A 13767-nucleotide genomic window follows, 5' to 3' on the forward strand; every position below is an offset into this window, starting at 1 on the left:
TATTTCTGCAGTGTCTGTTGTAACTTCTCCTTTTTTGTTTCTAATTTTATTGATTTGAGTCCTCTCCCTCTTTTTCTTGATGAGTCTGGCTAAAGGTTTATCAGTTTTGTTTATCTTCTCAAAGAACCAGGTTTTAGTTTTATTGATCTTTGGTATTGTTTTCTTTGTTTCTGTTTCATTTATTTCTGCTCTAATCTTTATGATTTCATTCCTTCTACTAACTTTGGGTTTTGTTTGTTCTTCTTTCTCTAATTCCTTTAGGTGTAACATTAGATTGTGTATTTGAGATATTTCTTGTTTCTTGAGGTAGGCTTGTATATCTATAACTTCCCTCTTAGAACTGCTTTTGCTGCATCCCGTAGGTTTTGGATTGTCATGTTTTCGTTGTAATTTGTCTCTAGGTATTTTTTGATTTCCTCTTTGATTTCTTCAGTGATCTCTTGGTTATTTAGTAACGTTTTGTTTACCCTCCATGTGTTTGTGTTTTTTTACGTTTTTTCCCCAGTAATTGATTTCTAATCTCATAATGTTGTGGTCAGAAAAGATACTTGATATGATTTCAATATTCTTAAATTTACTGAGGCTTGATTTGTGACCCAAGATGTGATCTACCCTGGAGAATGTTCCATGTGCACTCGAGAAGAAAGTGTAATCTGCTGCTTTTGGATGGAATGTCCTATAAATATCAATTAAATCTATCTGGTCTATTGTGTAATTTAAACCTTGTATTTCCCCATTAATTTTCTATTTGGATGATCTGTCCATTGGTGTAAGTGAGGTGTCAAAGTCCCCCACTGTTATTGTGTTACTGTCAATTTCCTCTCTTATAACTGTTAACAGTTGCCTTATGTATTGAAGTGCTCCTATGTTGGGTGAATATATATTTATAATTGTTATAATTTCTTCTTGGATTGATCCCTTGATCACTGTGTAGTGTCTTTCCTTGTCTCTTGTAACATTCTTTATTTTAAAGTCTATTTTATCTGACATGAGTATTGCTACTCCAGCTTTCTTTTGATTTCCATTTACATGGAATATATCTTTCCATCCCTTCACTTTCAGTATGTATGTGTCCTTAGGTCTGAAGTGGGTCTTTTGTAGACAGCATATATATGGGTCTTGTTTTTATGTCCATTCAGTGAGCCTGTGTCTTTTGGGTGGAGCACTTAATCCATTCACGTTTAAGGTAATTATTGATATGCATGTTCCTATTACCATGTTCTTAATTGTTATGGGTTTGTTTCTGTAGGTCCTTTTTTTTTTCTTGTGTTTCCCACTTAGAAAAGTTCCTTTAGCATTTGTTGTAGACCTGCTTTGGTGGTGCTGAATTCTCTCAGCTTTTACTTGTCTGTAAAGGTTTTAATTTCTCCATCAAATCTGAATGTGATCCTTGCCGGGTAGAGTAATCTTGGTTGTAGGTTCTTCCCTTTCATCACTTTAAATATATCATGCCACTCCCTTCTGGCTTGTAGAGTTTCTGCTGAGAAATCATCTGTTAACCTTATGAGAGTTCCCTGGTATGTTATTTGTTGTTTTTCTCTTGTTGCTTTCAATAATTTTTCTTTGTCTTTAATTTTTGTCCATTTGATTGCTATGTGTTTTGGCATGTTTCTCCTTGGGTTTTTCCTGCCTGGGACTCTCTGTCCTTCCTGGACTTGGGTGCCTATTTCCTTTCCCATGTTAGGGAAGTTTTTGACTATAATCTCTTCAAATATTTTCTCGGATCCTTTCTCTCTCTCTTCTCCTTCTGGAACCCCTATAATGCGAATGTTGTTGTGTTTAATGTTTTCCCAGAGGTCTCTTAGGCTGTCTTCATTTCTTTTCATTCTTTATTCTGTTCCGTGGCAGCGAATTCCACCATTCTGTCCTCCCAGTCACTTATCCGTTCCTCTGCCTCAGTTTTTCTGCTATTGATTCCTTCTAGTGTATTTTTCATTTCAGTTATTGTATTGTTCATCTATGTTTGTTTGTTCTTTAATTCTTCTACATGTTTGTTAAACATTTCTTGCATTTTCTTCATCTTTGCCTCCATTCGTTTTCCGAGGTCCTGGATCATCTTCACTATGATTATTCCCAATTCTTTTTCTGGAAGGTTGCCTACCTCCACTTCATTTAGTTGTTTTTCTGGGGTTTTATCTTGTTCCTTCATCTGGTACATAGCCCTCTGCCTTTTCATCTTGTCTATCTTTCTGTGAATGTGGTTTTTGTTCCACAGGCTGCAGGACTGTAGTTCTTGCTTCTGCTGTCTGCCCTCTGGTGGATGAGGCTATCTAAGAGGCTTGTGCAAGATTTCTGATGGGAGGGACTGGTGGTGGATAGAGCTGGGTGTTGCTCTGGTGGGCAGAGCTCAGTAAAACTTTAATCTGCTTGTCTGCTGATGGGTGGGGCTGTGTTCCCTCCCTGTTTGTTGTTTGGCCTGTGGCAACCCAACACTGGAGCCTACCTGGCTCTTTGGTGGGGCTAATGGTGGACTCTGGGAGGGCTCACACCAAGGAGTACTTCCCAGAACTTCTGCTGCCAGTGTCCTTGTCCACACGGTGAGCCACAGCCACCCCCCGCCTCTGCAGGAGACCCTCCACACTAGCAGGTAGGTCTGGTTCAGTCTCCTATGGGGTCACTGCTTCTTCCCCTGGGTCCCGATGCATACACTACTTTGTGTGTCCCCTCCAAGAATGGAGTCTCTGTTTCCCCCAGTCCTGCTGAAGTCCTGCAATCAAATCCTGCTAGCCTTCAAAGTTTGATTCTCTAGGAATTCCTCCTCACGTTGCCGGATCCCCAGGTTGGGAAGCCTGACGTGGGGCTCAGAACCTTTACTCCAGTGGGTGGACTTCTGTGGTATAAGTGTTCTCCAGTTTGTTAGTCACCTACCCAGCAGTTATGGGATTTGATTTTATTGTGAGTGCACCCCTCCTACCATCTCATTGTGGCTTCTCCTTTGTCTTTGGATATGGCTATATTTCTTGGTGAGTTCCAGTGTCTTCCTGTCGATGATTGTTCAGCAGTTAGTTGTAATTCCAGTGCTCTCGCAAGAGGGAATGAGCGCACGTCCTTCTACTCCACCATTTTGAACCAATATCCCAGATATTATTAACAGCTTACATTAGTATGATACATTTGTCCTAATTAATGAACCAATATTGATATATTATTGTTAATTGAAGTCCATGCTTTATTCAGATTTACTTAGGTTTTTTCCTAATGTACTTTTTCGGTTCCAGGTGTTCCCATCCAGGACAACACGTTACATGTAATTGTCATGTCTCCTTAGGCTCCTCTTGGATGTGACAATTTCTCAGACTTTCCTTGTTTTTGATGACCTTGACTGTTTTGAGGATTACTGGTTAGGTATTTTATAGAATGCCCCTCAACTGGGATTTTTCTGATGTTTTCATCATGGTTAGACTGGGGTTATGAATTTTGGGGAGGAAGACCCTGGAGGCAATTTTGGGGAGGAAGACCCTCATCACATCATATCAATGGTACATGCTATCAAACTGATTACATTGATTGATGGTAACCTTGACGACCTGGCAAACAGGGTTTACCACTGTAAAGTTGCTCTTTTTTTTCCTCCCTTGTCATGCTATACTCTTTGGGTTTTTTTGTTTTTTGTTTTGGGTTTTTTTGCGGTACACGGGCCTCTCACTGTTGTGGCCTCTCCCGTTGCGGAGTACAGGCTCTGGATGCGCAGGCTCAGCGGCCATGGCTCAGGGACTTGCCGCTCTGTGGCATGAGGGATCCTCCCCGACCAGGGCATGAACCCGTTTCCCCTGCATGGGCAGGCGGATTCTCAACCACTGCGCCACCAGGGAAGCCCATGCTATACTCTTTGGAAGAAAGCTACTATGCACAGTCCACACTTAAGGACAAAGTTGGCTATTCTAGGCCTTTTTTCTTTCCACATAAATTTTAGAATCAGTTTGTCAATATCTACAAAATACCTAGCTGGGATGTTGGTTGGGATTGCATTGAGTCTACAGATCAAGCTGGGAAAACTGACATCTTAACAATACTGAGTCTTCCAATCTATGAGCACAGCATATCTTTCCATTTATTTATATCTTTGTTTTTCTTCTTCTCTGTTTTATGGTATCTGCATGTAAGTCTCATACATATTTTGTTAGATTTTTCCTAAGCACTTAATTTGGGTGGTGTTATTATAAATGGTACTGTATTTCAAAGTCCAATTTTTCATTTCTGGTATATAGGAAAGTAAGTGACTTTTGTATATTAACCTTGTATCCTGCAACACTGCTATAATTGCTTATTAGTTTCAGGAATTTTTTTTAATTCTTTGGGATTTTCTACCTAGACAGTCATATCATCTGTGAATAAAAATCATTTTATTTATTCCTTCTCAGGCTGTATCTTTTGTTTCCATTTCTTATCTTATTACATTAGTTAGGATTTCTAGTACAGTTTTGAATAGAAGTGGTAAGAGAGGCTGTCCTTAACTTGTTTTCAATTTTATGGGGAAATTGTCCATTTTCTCACTATAAGTACGCTATTAGCTGCAGGTATTCTGTAGATGCTCCTTATTAAATTGAAGATATTTCCCTCTATTCCTAGTTTGCTGAAGTTTTTTTTATCATGAAGGTGTTATATAAACAACATTTCTACAAAAATAAAGAAAAAATCCTACCTCCTTAATAAATCAATTTGTTTTTCCTATTTTCAAGTTTTATTGATTTAAAATAAATAAAATAGGGCTTCCCTGGTGGCGCAGTGGTTGAGGGTCAGCCTGCCGATGCAGGGGACACGGGTTCGTGCCCCAGTCTGGGAAGATCCCACATGCCGCGGAGCGGCTGGGCCCGTGAGCCATGGTCGCTGAGCCTGCGCGTCCGGAGCCTGTGCTCTGCAACAGGAGAGGTCACAGCGGTGAGAGGCCCATGTACTGCAAAAATAAATAAATAAATAAATAAAAATTAAAAAATAAATAAAATAAATAAAACATACTCGTATAACAGGGGAGAGATTATACAGTGTGTAATTATATAAACATGGGTAGACATAGGTATACAATTGCCCCAGGCACACATAATATTATATATTTGGTGATTAGAATGTGACCTTAATTTTGTAATATTACTTTTTCCACTTAAAGTTATATCATAGGCCATTTTCAGTATTCCTACACAGATTTCAAAATCATAGTTTTAAGTGTCTCCAAATTCAATCTCTTTAATTAATTCATTTCAAAGCATGTATTAACCATTCACTATACATCAGGTACTATGTTGATGATAGAGATACAAAAAATAAAACCCATTACTACTTTAGTGTACCTCACAGTCATATAAACAAATTAAGAATATCGTGTGTTCTAAGCTGCCTTGACGGCAATATGAGCAGAAAGTTTTGGCAGCTTGGAGGTTGAATGGGGCATTTAACTTTGTGGAGAGAACAAGAAATACTTCACCAAAGAAATGACATTTGATGTGACTCTTGAATGATAGATAGGAATTTTCCAAATGAAGATGCAATACTGTAGTGTTACAAAAGTTTAAAGTTGTGAAAGAGTCTGGAAAGTTTCAACAACAATTTAATGATTCAGAAGCTTGAAATTAATTGAGGAGAGCACTAAGTGAAGATAAAAAGGTGGATTGGGATAGATTGTGAACTATGGTGAATTTCAAAATGAGAAATTTGGTTTTCCAAATGGAATCAGTCAAAGCCATTAAGTAGTGGGGTGAAAGGATGAGCTTTGAATTTAGCAGGATACTTAAGGAGTGGCATGGAAGACAAATTCTGCATCATATTGAGATAACATAACTTGCCTATTGGGGGGAGGTATTTTACAATAGGTGGTTTCTAATTCATTGCTATTTTAAATAATACAAAATGAATATATGCATTTGTTTTTATATTATTTTCAGTTTTCCTTACAACAAATTCTTGTGAATAAGATAAAAACATCTCATTTAACTGTTTTTGAAATGAGTTTTTATATATTTCATTAGTTTGTTATGCATTTTGTGAAATTTACTTCCTTTTTCTATATGTATCTTTCTCAATATAATTCAACATACATCTATTAAGTATCTACTAAGTGCTATTTATAATTTTATATGCTGTGGGGAAGATCATGAATACAAGTCAAGGGGCTTACAATCTAGTTGGGGAGATAAAGAATAGACTCTAAGACATTATGGAGGTCTTTGAATCCTAAGCTGAAAAATATAAACTAGAGAAAATGGGGTAGCATCCAAAATTTTAATTAGGGCAGAGATACAACCATACACTAGAAAGAATACTTTGGTTGAAATGGATAGGTAGATTAGAAAAGACTTGTGAAAACATTATTAGTAGCCAAAGGGAACGAGATCTTGAAGTATGGGGCAGAGAAATGGGAATGATCTATTCAGGATTCTGAAATTGAAAAATTCTTCTCTAAAAATGGAAGGAAAACCATCTATAATGTGGGCAAAACCAATACACACTCTCCTTTGTGGCCATTTAATGTTCAGTCACATCCAAATATCTTTTTCTGGAATAAAAAGAGAAGAGGGGGTCCAAATTGGTTAAGGTAACTTTCCATAATCAAAACAATTTTTAAAACTTCTAGTAGAGTTGAAAAGTCATTGTTTATGATATCTCAGTGACAGACTAATATAACAATCTGGGTAGATATGGCGCTATTTTATGTGATCACTACAACACCTCCATGAGGTAGTTATTAGAAGTTTTTGAGGAAGCAAAGAAGATAACCTTGATGGGGAAAGAACAGTGAACTGGGGTTTAATGTCAGCTAGAGCAATGCTTCTCAGCTTTCAGATGCATCTGAATCAGTTGAGGATTTTGCTAAAAGGCAGGTTCCAATTCAGTAGGTCTGGGATGGGGCCTGAGATTCCGCATTTCTACCAACCTCCCAAGTGATGTCCCTGCTGCTGCTAGTTGACAGATCATACTTTAGGTAGCAAGGATCTGGAGCAGTGGTTCTCAAATTACAGTGTATTTTGTTGGGCATTAAATGGTTCTGAGACCAATTCCAATGTGTGTGTATGTGCGTGGGCAGAGGGTGGTCCACAGATACCAGCAAACAATTATCAAATACTAGCAGGATGTTCAAGAATTCAACTCAGTTCTGATGCTTACCTACCCAGATAAAACATCAGATTCCACAAATTGAGGGCTCAGTACTACAGGATTGCCACCTCGAACCCACTTCAGGCACCAGTCATAAGCCCTGGTTATTACCTGGGCTTCTGACCAACCAGCTACAGATTGGAGGTTCCAACAACCCTCTCCTTGGATTTGGACTTCAGATGCCATTATCAAGGCCAGGTTGTTACCTATGCTTCTAACCAACTGACTATAAATCAGAAATTCCCACAACCCCTTCCTTGGGTTTGATTAACTTGCTAAAGCGGCTCACAGAACACAGCAAACCCATTTACTCACTAGATTACTGGTTTGTTATAAAAGAATATAACTCAGGAACAACCAAATGGAAGAGATGCACAGGGGAAGCAAACTGAACTTCCATGCCCTCTCAGGCACACCGCTCTCCCCTAATCTATTCAGTTCACCATCCTGGGAGCTCCCTGAACCCCACACTTTTGGATTTTTATAGAAGCTTTATGAAATAGGCATGAATGATTGATTAAATCACTGGGCATTGCTATTGATTCAACCTCCAGCCCCTGTCGCTTCCCCAGAGGTCAGGGGATAGGCAACTGAAAATTACAACCCTCTAATCACAGGGTTTGCTCCATTGGTAACCAGCCCCCATCCTTAGTTGCCTTCTAAAAGTTAGCATATTAACATAACAAAGGGCACTTTTTATCACTCTCAACACTTAGGAAATTAGGAGAGTTTTGGGAGCTCTGAGCTAGGAACTGTGGAGAAAGACCAAATATATATGAGAAATATATTTTGACCATCTGGATGACCAAATATATATTTCCTATAAATCACAATATTGTAGGCATTTAGCTTATTTCATTTTTATGTTATAAATAATACTATCATTAACATCCTTTAACATAAATCTTTGTCTACAATGCTGAATCTTTCTTTAAAAGGCTAGGTTGCAAGGGTTTCATATTCTTGTCACATTGCTGTCCAGAAAACATTGTACTAAGATCTCATTTCACCTCATTTTTGTTAACACTGAGTAATTGTCTTTGTAATTAGTAAAAACGAGGTAAAATGGGAACACATAGTGGACAGAATGTAAGTTAGTACAGTGTTTCCTGGAGAACAAGGTGGCAAGTGTATGAAAACCTTGAAACTTCCCAAGGCTTTGAAATATATATACTATTTAAAAGACTATTACTCAGATGGGCAGTTCTCACTTGGAGTCTTATGTCATGGCAATCAGGTGACAGCTGGGACTGTACGTGTGCTATGACCTCTCTGCTCACATATTTAGAACATCAGCTGGGATAACTAGAACTTCTTGGGGCTGGCTGCACATCTCTCTATCCCAAACATGCTCTTCATATGGTTAGCTCAGGCTTCCTCACAGGATGGTGGTCTCAGGGTAGCTGGACTTCTTACGTGGCTGCTGACTTCCACCAGAGCAAGCTTTCTAAGAGAACCAGACAGAAACTGCAAGACTACCTATCACTTAGTCTTGGAAGCCATTCAGTATCATCCCAACTGCATGCTGTTGGTCAAAAGCAAGCCATGAAGACAGCTTAGATTCAAGGGGAAGAGACTGCACGAGGGCACAAATACTGGGAGATGTGAAGGGTTGTGGGGAGGGGACTTTTTTAAATTGGCATTTCTTTCAGAAAACATTTTCAGATGTTTGTTGGCTGTTTATAAACCATGACCTTAATTCTCAAGTTGCTATGAATGCTTTTTATTTACTGCAGGAAGAACCTGAAGAAGGAAGGGCCAGTATTTACAAGTCAGTGATCATCAACACTTCTAAGGAGATGATGTGCTTCAGTGACTATCCCATCCCAGATCACTATCCTAACTTCATGCACAACTCCCAGGTCCTGGAGTATTTCAGGATGTATGCCAATGAATTTGACCTTCTAAAGTACATTCGATTTAAGGTAGGGAATTTCGTGGGTATCTCTGTGTTCTGAGTTGTTTGTCAAGTAAATGAATAACTGGTCTTATTTACCAGTGCTTAGATTGGTTTGATATGCTCATGTATCTATCCTATCCAGACTCCGCTCTGTGTCTTCTCTGTGTCTCAAAATATTCATGGAAAGGTCCCTCTTCTATGTATTTTGACTTCAGATCCAGGAAGCCACCTTCATTTCATTGCCTTCATTCTATATCATTTGATTACAATAAAACAATGAGGGGAACTGACAGGTATGGGAACTTTAAAACCTTCTGTTTCCACAACTTGCTGCTTAGCCCTTTTGTACTTTCTGAAGTGCTTTCCAGTGCATTATTTATGTGATCACAACAACCCAGTGAGGAAGCAAATAAGTTAACTTTGGCGTAGAGGGAGGAACACTGAATTGGGAAGCAAAAACTTGAGTTCTAGTCTTTGCTCTACCACTAATCAACTTGTGATTTCAGACAAGTAAGTTCCTCAACGCCAATGTATCTTGAGTTTAGTTGTAAAACAAGATGATTGTACTAGATCACTTCATTGGTTCCTTCCTGCTGTAGAGTCTTCCATGATATTCCTATCATTCTAAACCATGACCATAAAAGAATACTTCTGACAGCTGGCAAAAAGCCCAAATCTTCTACCTTCTGATCATTCTACTAAATCACGACCCGTTCTCTTTAAAAACAAATTTAAAATGGCAATATCCAGTGACGACTTCCAAAGTCAGTCATTTACAGCCTAGTGGTGCTTCTCTTCACTTCTGTAAACACTTATTGAACAGGTTTGTTACCATACTAAGCACTGAAAACACAAAAACAAAAAAAATTAGTGATTTCACGTCTAGTTAAGGAGATAGAAAAATGAAATTTCATTGTAAACATAATTATTAAAAAGAAAGAGTTACTGAGTGATAAATGCCACTGAAATCTATTCATTGCAGCTAAGAGGAGGGACACTTAACCCATCAGGGCATGAGGCATCAGGCACCAGGGAAATTTTCTTAGAGGAGATAATACCAAGCTAAATGTTGAAGGGTGAGTATCTCCAAATGGAGAAAGAATAAAAGGATGATCCATGAAGAAGCACCAGCCTGTGTAAAAGTAAGAACGTGATAGAGAAGAAGAATAAATAGTATAGGATGGCTCGGGTATACAAGAGGGGTATCTCTATTAGTCAACCAAGACATTATGGTCATAAACCCTAGAAGCACATAGAACACATTCTTAATGTTTCCTTAACCTGGGTAGAGTAACCCATATTTATTATTATTTTTTAAAGCTAAAAATTGTGCCACTGACTATCCCATCTCACACCTTCTTTCTTTATAGTTACTTGTAAAATGGGCATTTATGGGATTCAAAGAGAGGTTCATTTACATAAAATATGAGCCACTGAGATGTTTATCTACTCTGTTAGGAAAGAAAGCCCTCTAGTTCAGTCACAAGTTTAAGGCCAGACAGTGAGAACAGGACTTGAGGTAAGAAGGCATCAGAGGGTCTCAGGATGTCTGGGGGTATGGGGAGGAATAGGCATTTAGTGCATGGAGTGTCTCAGAAGCACAAGAGAAGCCCAAACTTTATTCAAGTATCACACTGCCTTAGGGTATGGTCCAAGAGAACTAGTAATTTGCACTTTTCTAGAAGCAGAGTAGAGTGCAACATTAGTCTGCCAACTCTGTTTTATTTAGCTTGCCTCATGGAAGTTTTCTCACTCTGACCACAGCCCCAAACAAAAAAGTACTGATTTGTGGAGTATGAAAATCAAATATCCCTGCATGAGGCCTGTTATGTGGTATCAGCCGTTTGTGTAACCCTCTGCAAGGAGAGTCCTGTCAGGGAAAATGTCCACTATATTGACTGTGGTTATAGTCCCCTGTGGCTATCCCTTTTCTTTTTAGACCACCGTGTGCAGTGTGAAGAAGCAGCCTGATTTCTCCACTTCAGGCCAATGGGAGGTGGTCACGGAATCTGAAGGGGGAAAGGAGGTGAATGTCTTTGATGGAGTTATGGTTTGCACTGGCCATCACACCAATGCTCACTTACCCTTGGAAAGCTTCCCTGGTAAGTAGCCTACAAGGAAGGAAGACACTTGAAGTATGCCTGTGACCTGATCCCTAAAGAATGGGAGGATTGTTGTCTGAGTGATTCCTATCTTGGGATGAAATAAGGCTTATCCTAATTCTGCATATTCTTCTGAAAGATGGTGGGGTAACTTGTATTAATGCTATTTAGGAGGTAGAGGTAACAGTAATTTGGGGGACTAGAGGAAAATTAGAAGGCTCTATATTTAGTTTCACAATAATTTTAGTTTTCTTAAGGATAATAAGAGTTGATCTGCATTAGGTTGAATGAAGGCTTTTTAAGCAATTGAAGTAACAAACAAATATTGAGTTTCTATGGAAGAAAATAAAGAATGCTTAAGGAAACAGTTTAATTACAGTCTTTGGCCTGGATTTTCATTTTGAGGGGAAAAAAACACTCTATGCATACTATAGAGTATATAAAAACATATATAATCTCATTGGAATGGAAGTAGATATTTAGAGAAGATGAAAAGAGGTGGTGGGGGATGGGCAAAATAGGTGAAGGGGATTAAGAGATACAAACTACTGGGCTTCCCTGGTGGCGCAGTGGTTGAGAGTCTGCCTGCCGATGCAGGGGACACGGGTTCGTGCCCCGGTCTGGGAAGATCCCACATGCCGCAGAGCGGCTGGGCCCGTGGGCCATGGCTGCTAAGCCTGCGCATCCGGAGCCTGTGCTCCGCAAGGGGAGAGGCCACGGCAGTGAGAGGCCCGCCTACCACAAAAAAAAATAAAGAATAAAAAAAAGAGATACAAACTACCAGTTATAAAATAAATCAGTCACAGAGTTGTAATATACAGCACAAGGAATATAGTCAAAAGACTGTAACATTTTAATAACTTTGTATGTTGCATAATCTATAAAAATATCAGGTTCCTATGTTGTTCATCTGAAACTGCTATAATATTATAAGTCAACTACACTTCAATTAAAAAAAATAGAGAGGATGAAAATGCAAAAGAGAATGGAGATTTTCTGAAGCAGTTTGGATTTGTGAGTCCACAGGTCCAAAATACTAACAGATCCTGAATTAAGCAGACTACTTATGATAAGGAAATCACAAGGTTCCACTCTGAGGCTATGGGAAAAGAAAACAGGCAAAAATATTCAGAAAGGCAACAGTGCACCTGAGTAAAAGAAGAACATACAGAGAATATATGCATAAACTCTACACACTGCAAAAAAAAATGAATGATTTAACAAATGATATCAGATAAACCATCACCCAGTAATTATTTTCCTTTCTCTTGCAGGAATTGAGAAGTTCAAAGGACAATACTTTCATAGTTAAGATCATAATAATCCAGAGAGTTTCACTGGAAAGAGAGTCATTATAATTGGCATTGGGAATTCTGGGAGCGATCTGGCTGTGGAAATTAGCCACACAGCCAAGCAGGTTTGAATTAGTAAATTATTTACTTTACTTCACCAAGGAAGCTGCAGGTGGACCCAACAGAGTGTACAGATACCTGCACACTGCCCATCAGTGCCAATGGCAAATGCAGGGCTTGGTTTCACTGCCTCAGTTGGCAACATTATGATTGATGATGTGATGGAGCCAAGGTTACAAGTTAGATTCCCATCATTCATTTGGCCTCACACTAAGGAATTTGGTCATGACCACAAACTGTGCTCATAATCTCACTCAGCTGTCTCTTCAGAGTGTGCCTCTGGCTTTTAAGAAGACCAAGTGATTGCTGGGAGAGCTTGTTAGAATGCAGCATTCAGAGTGTGGATCACCCGTTGGCCAGCAGAAGTGCTATGCTCTTATCTGAAGGAAAGTGTACTCAGTCATTGAAAGCTTTTCTCTCCTAGGATGGTGGGGGAATTGTCCTCTTTACTCCCTAAATGGAAAAAAGAAGCAATCTAATCCTTCTAAAGACAACAATCCCACTACAGGGCATATACCCTGAGAAAACCATAGTTCAAAAAGAGTCATGTACCACAATGTTCATTGCAGCACTATTTACAATAGCCAGGACATGGAAGCAACCTAAGTGTCCATTGACAGATGAATGGATAAAGAAGATGTGGCACATATATACAATGGAATATTACTCACCATAAAGAGAAATTAAATTCCTTCATTTGTAGTGAGGTGGATGGACTTAAAGTCTGTCATGCAGAATGAAGTAAGTCAGAAAGAGAAAAACAAATACCATATGCTAACTCATATATATGGAATCTAAAAAAAAAAGGTACTAATGAACCTAGTTGCAGGGCAGGAATAAAGATGTAGACATAGAGGATGTTGAGGACACAGGGTGGGAGGAGGAAGCTGGGGCAAAGTGGGAGTAGCATCGACATATATACACCACTGAATGTAAAATAGTTAGCTAGTGGGAAGCAGCCGCATAGCACAGGTAGATCAGCTCAGTGCTTTGTGACCACCTAGAGGGGTGGGATAGGGAGGATGGGAGGGAGGCTCAAGAGGGAGGAGATATGGGGACATACGTATGCATATGGCTGATTCACTTTGGTGTGGAACAGAAACTAACACAGTATTCTGAAGCAATTATACTCCAATAAAGATCTATTTTTTAAAAACATGAAAAAGGAGAAGACATACCTGCGGCTGCTGTGTGTCTTCACCACCAGTAAAGTCTCCCACCACGGAATGGACACGTCCTCCTGCAGAAATGTACAATCCAGTGAGCT

The 13767-nt window shown here is 39.2% G+C and overlaps 1 protein-coding gene across 1 annotated transcript in view; it reads left to right on the forward strand.

The window, feature by feature from the left end:
- The window catches only part of LOC132503551 (flavin-containing monooxygenase 5-like), a 32202-nt gene that overhangs the window by 5370 nt on the left and 13065 nt on the right, over nucleotides 1-13767 (forward strand). The window contains 3 exon segments of the mRNA XM_060120083.1: nucleotides 8823-9011; nucleotides 10926-11088; nucleotides 12363-12505. Of these exon segments, the coding sequence (XP_059976066.1) occupies nucleotides 8823-9011; nucleotides 10926-11088; nucleotides 12363-12505 (495 nt within the window).

This window comes from Mesoplodon densirostris, chromosome 2, assembly GCF_025265405.1.
Source record: "Mesoplodon densirostris isolate mMesDen1 chromosome 2, mMesDen1 primary haplotype, whole genome shotgun sequence".
Taxonomy (NCBI): Eukaryota; Metazoa; Chordata; class Mammalia; order Artiodactyla; family Ziphiidae; genus Mesoplodon; species Mesoplodon densirostris.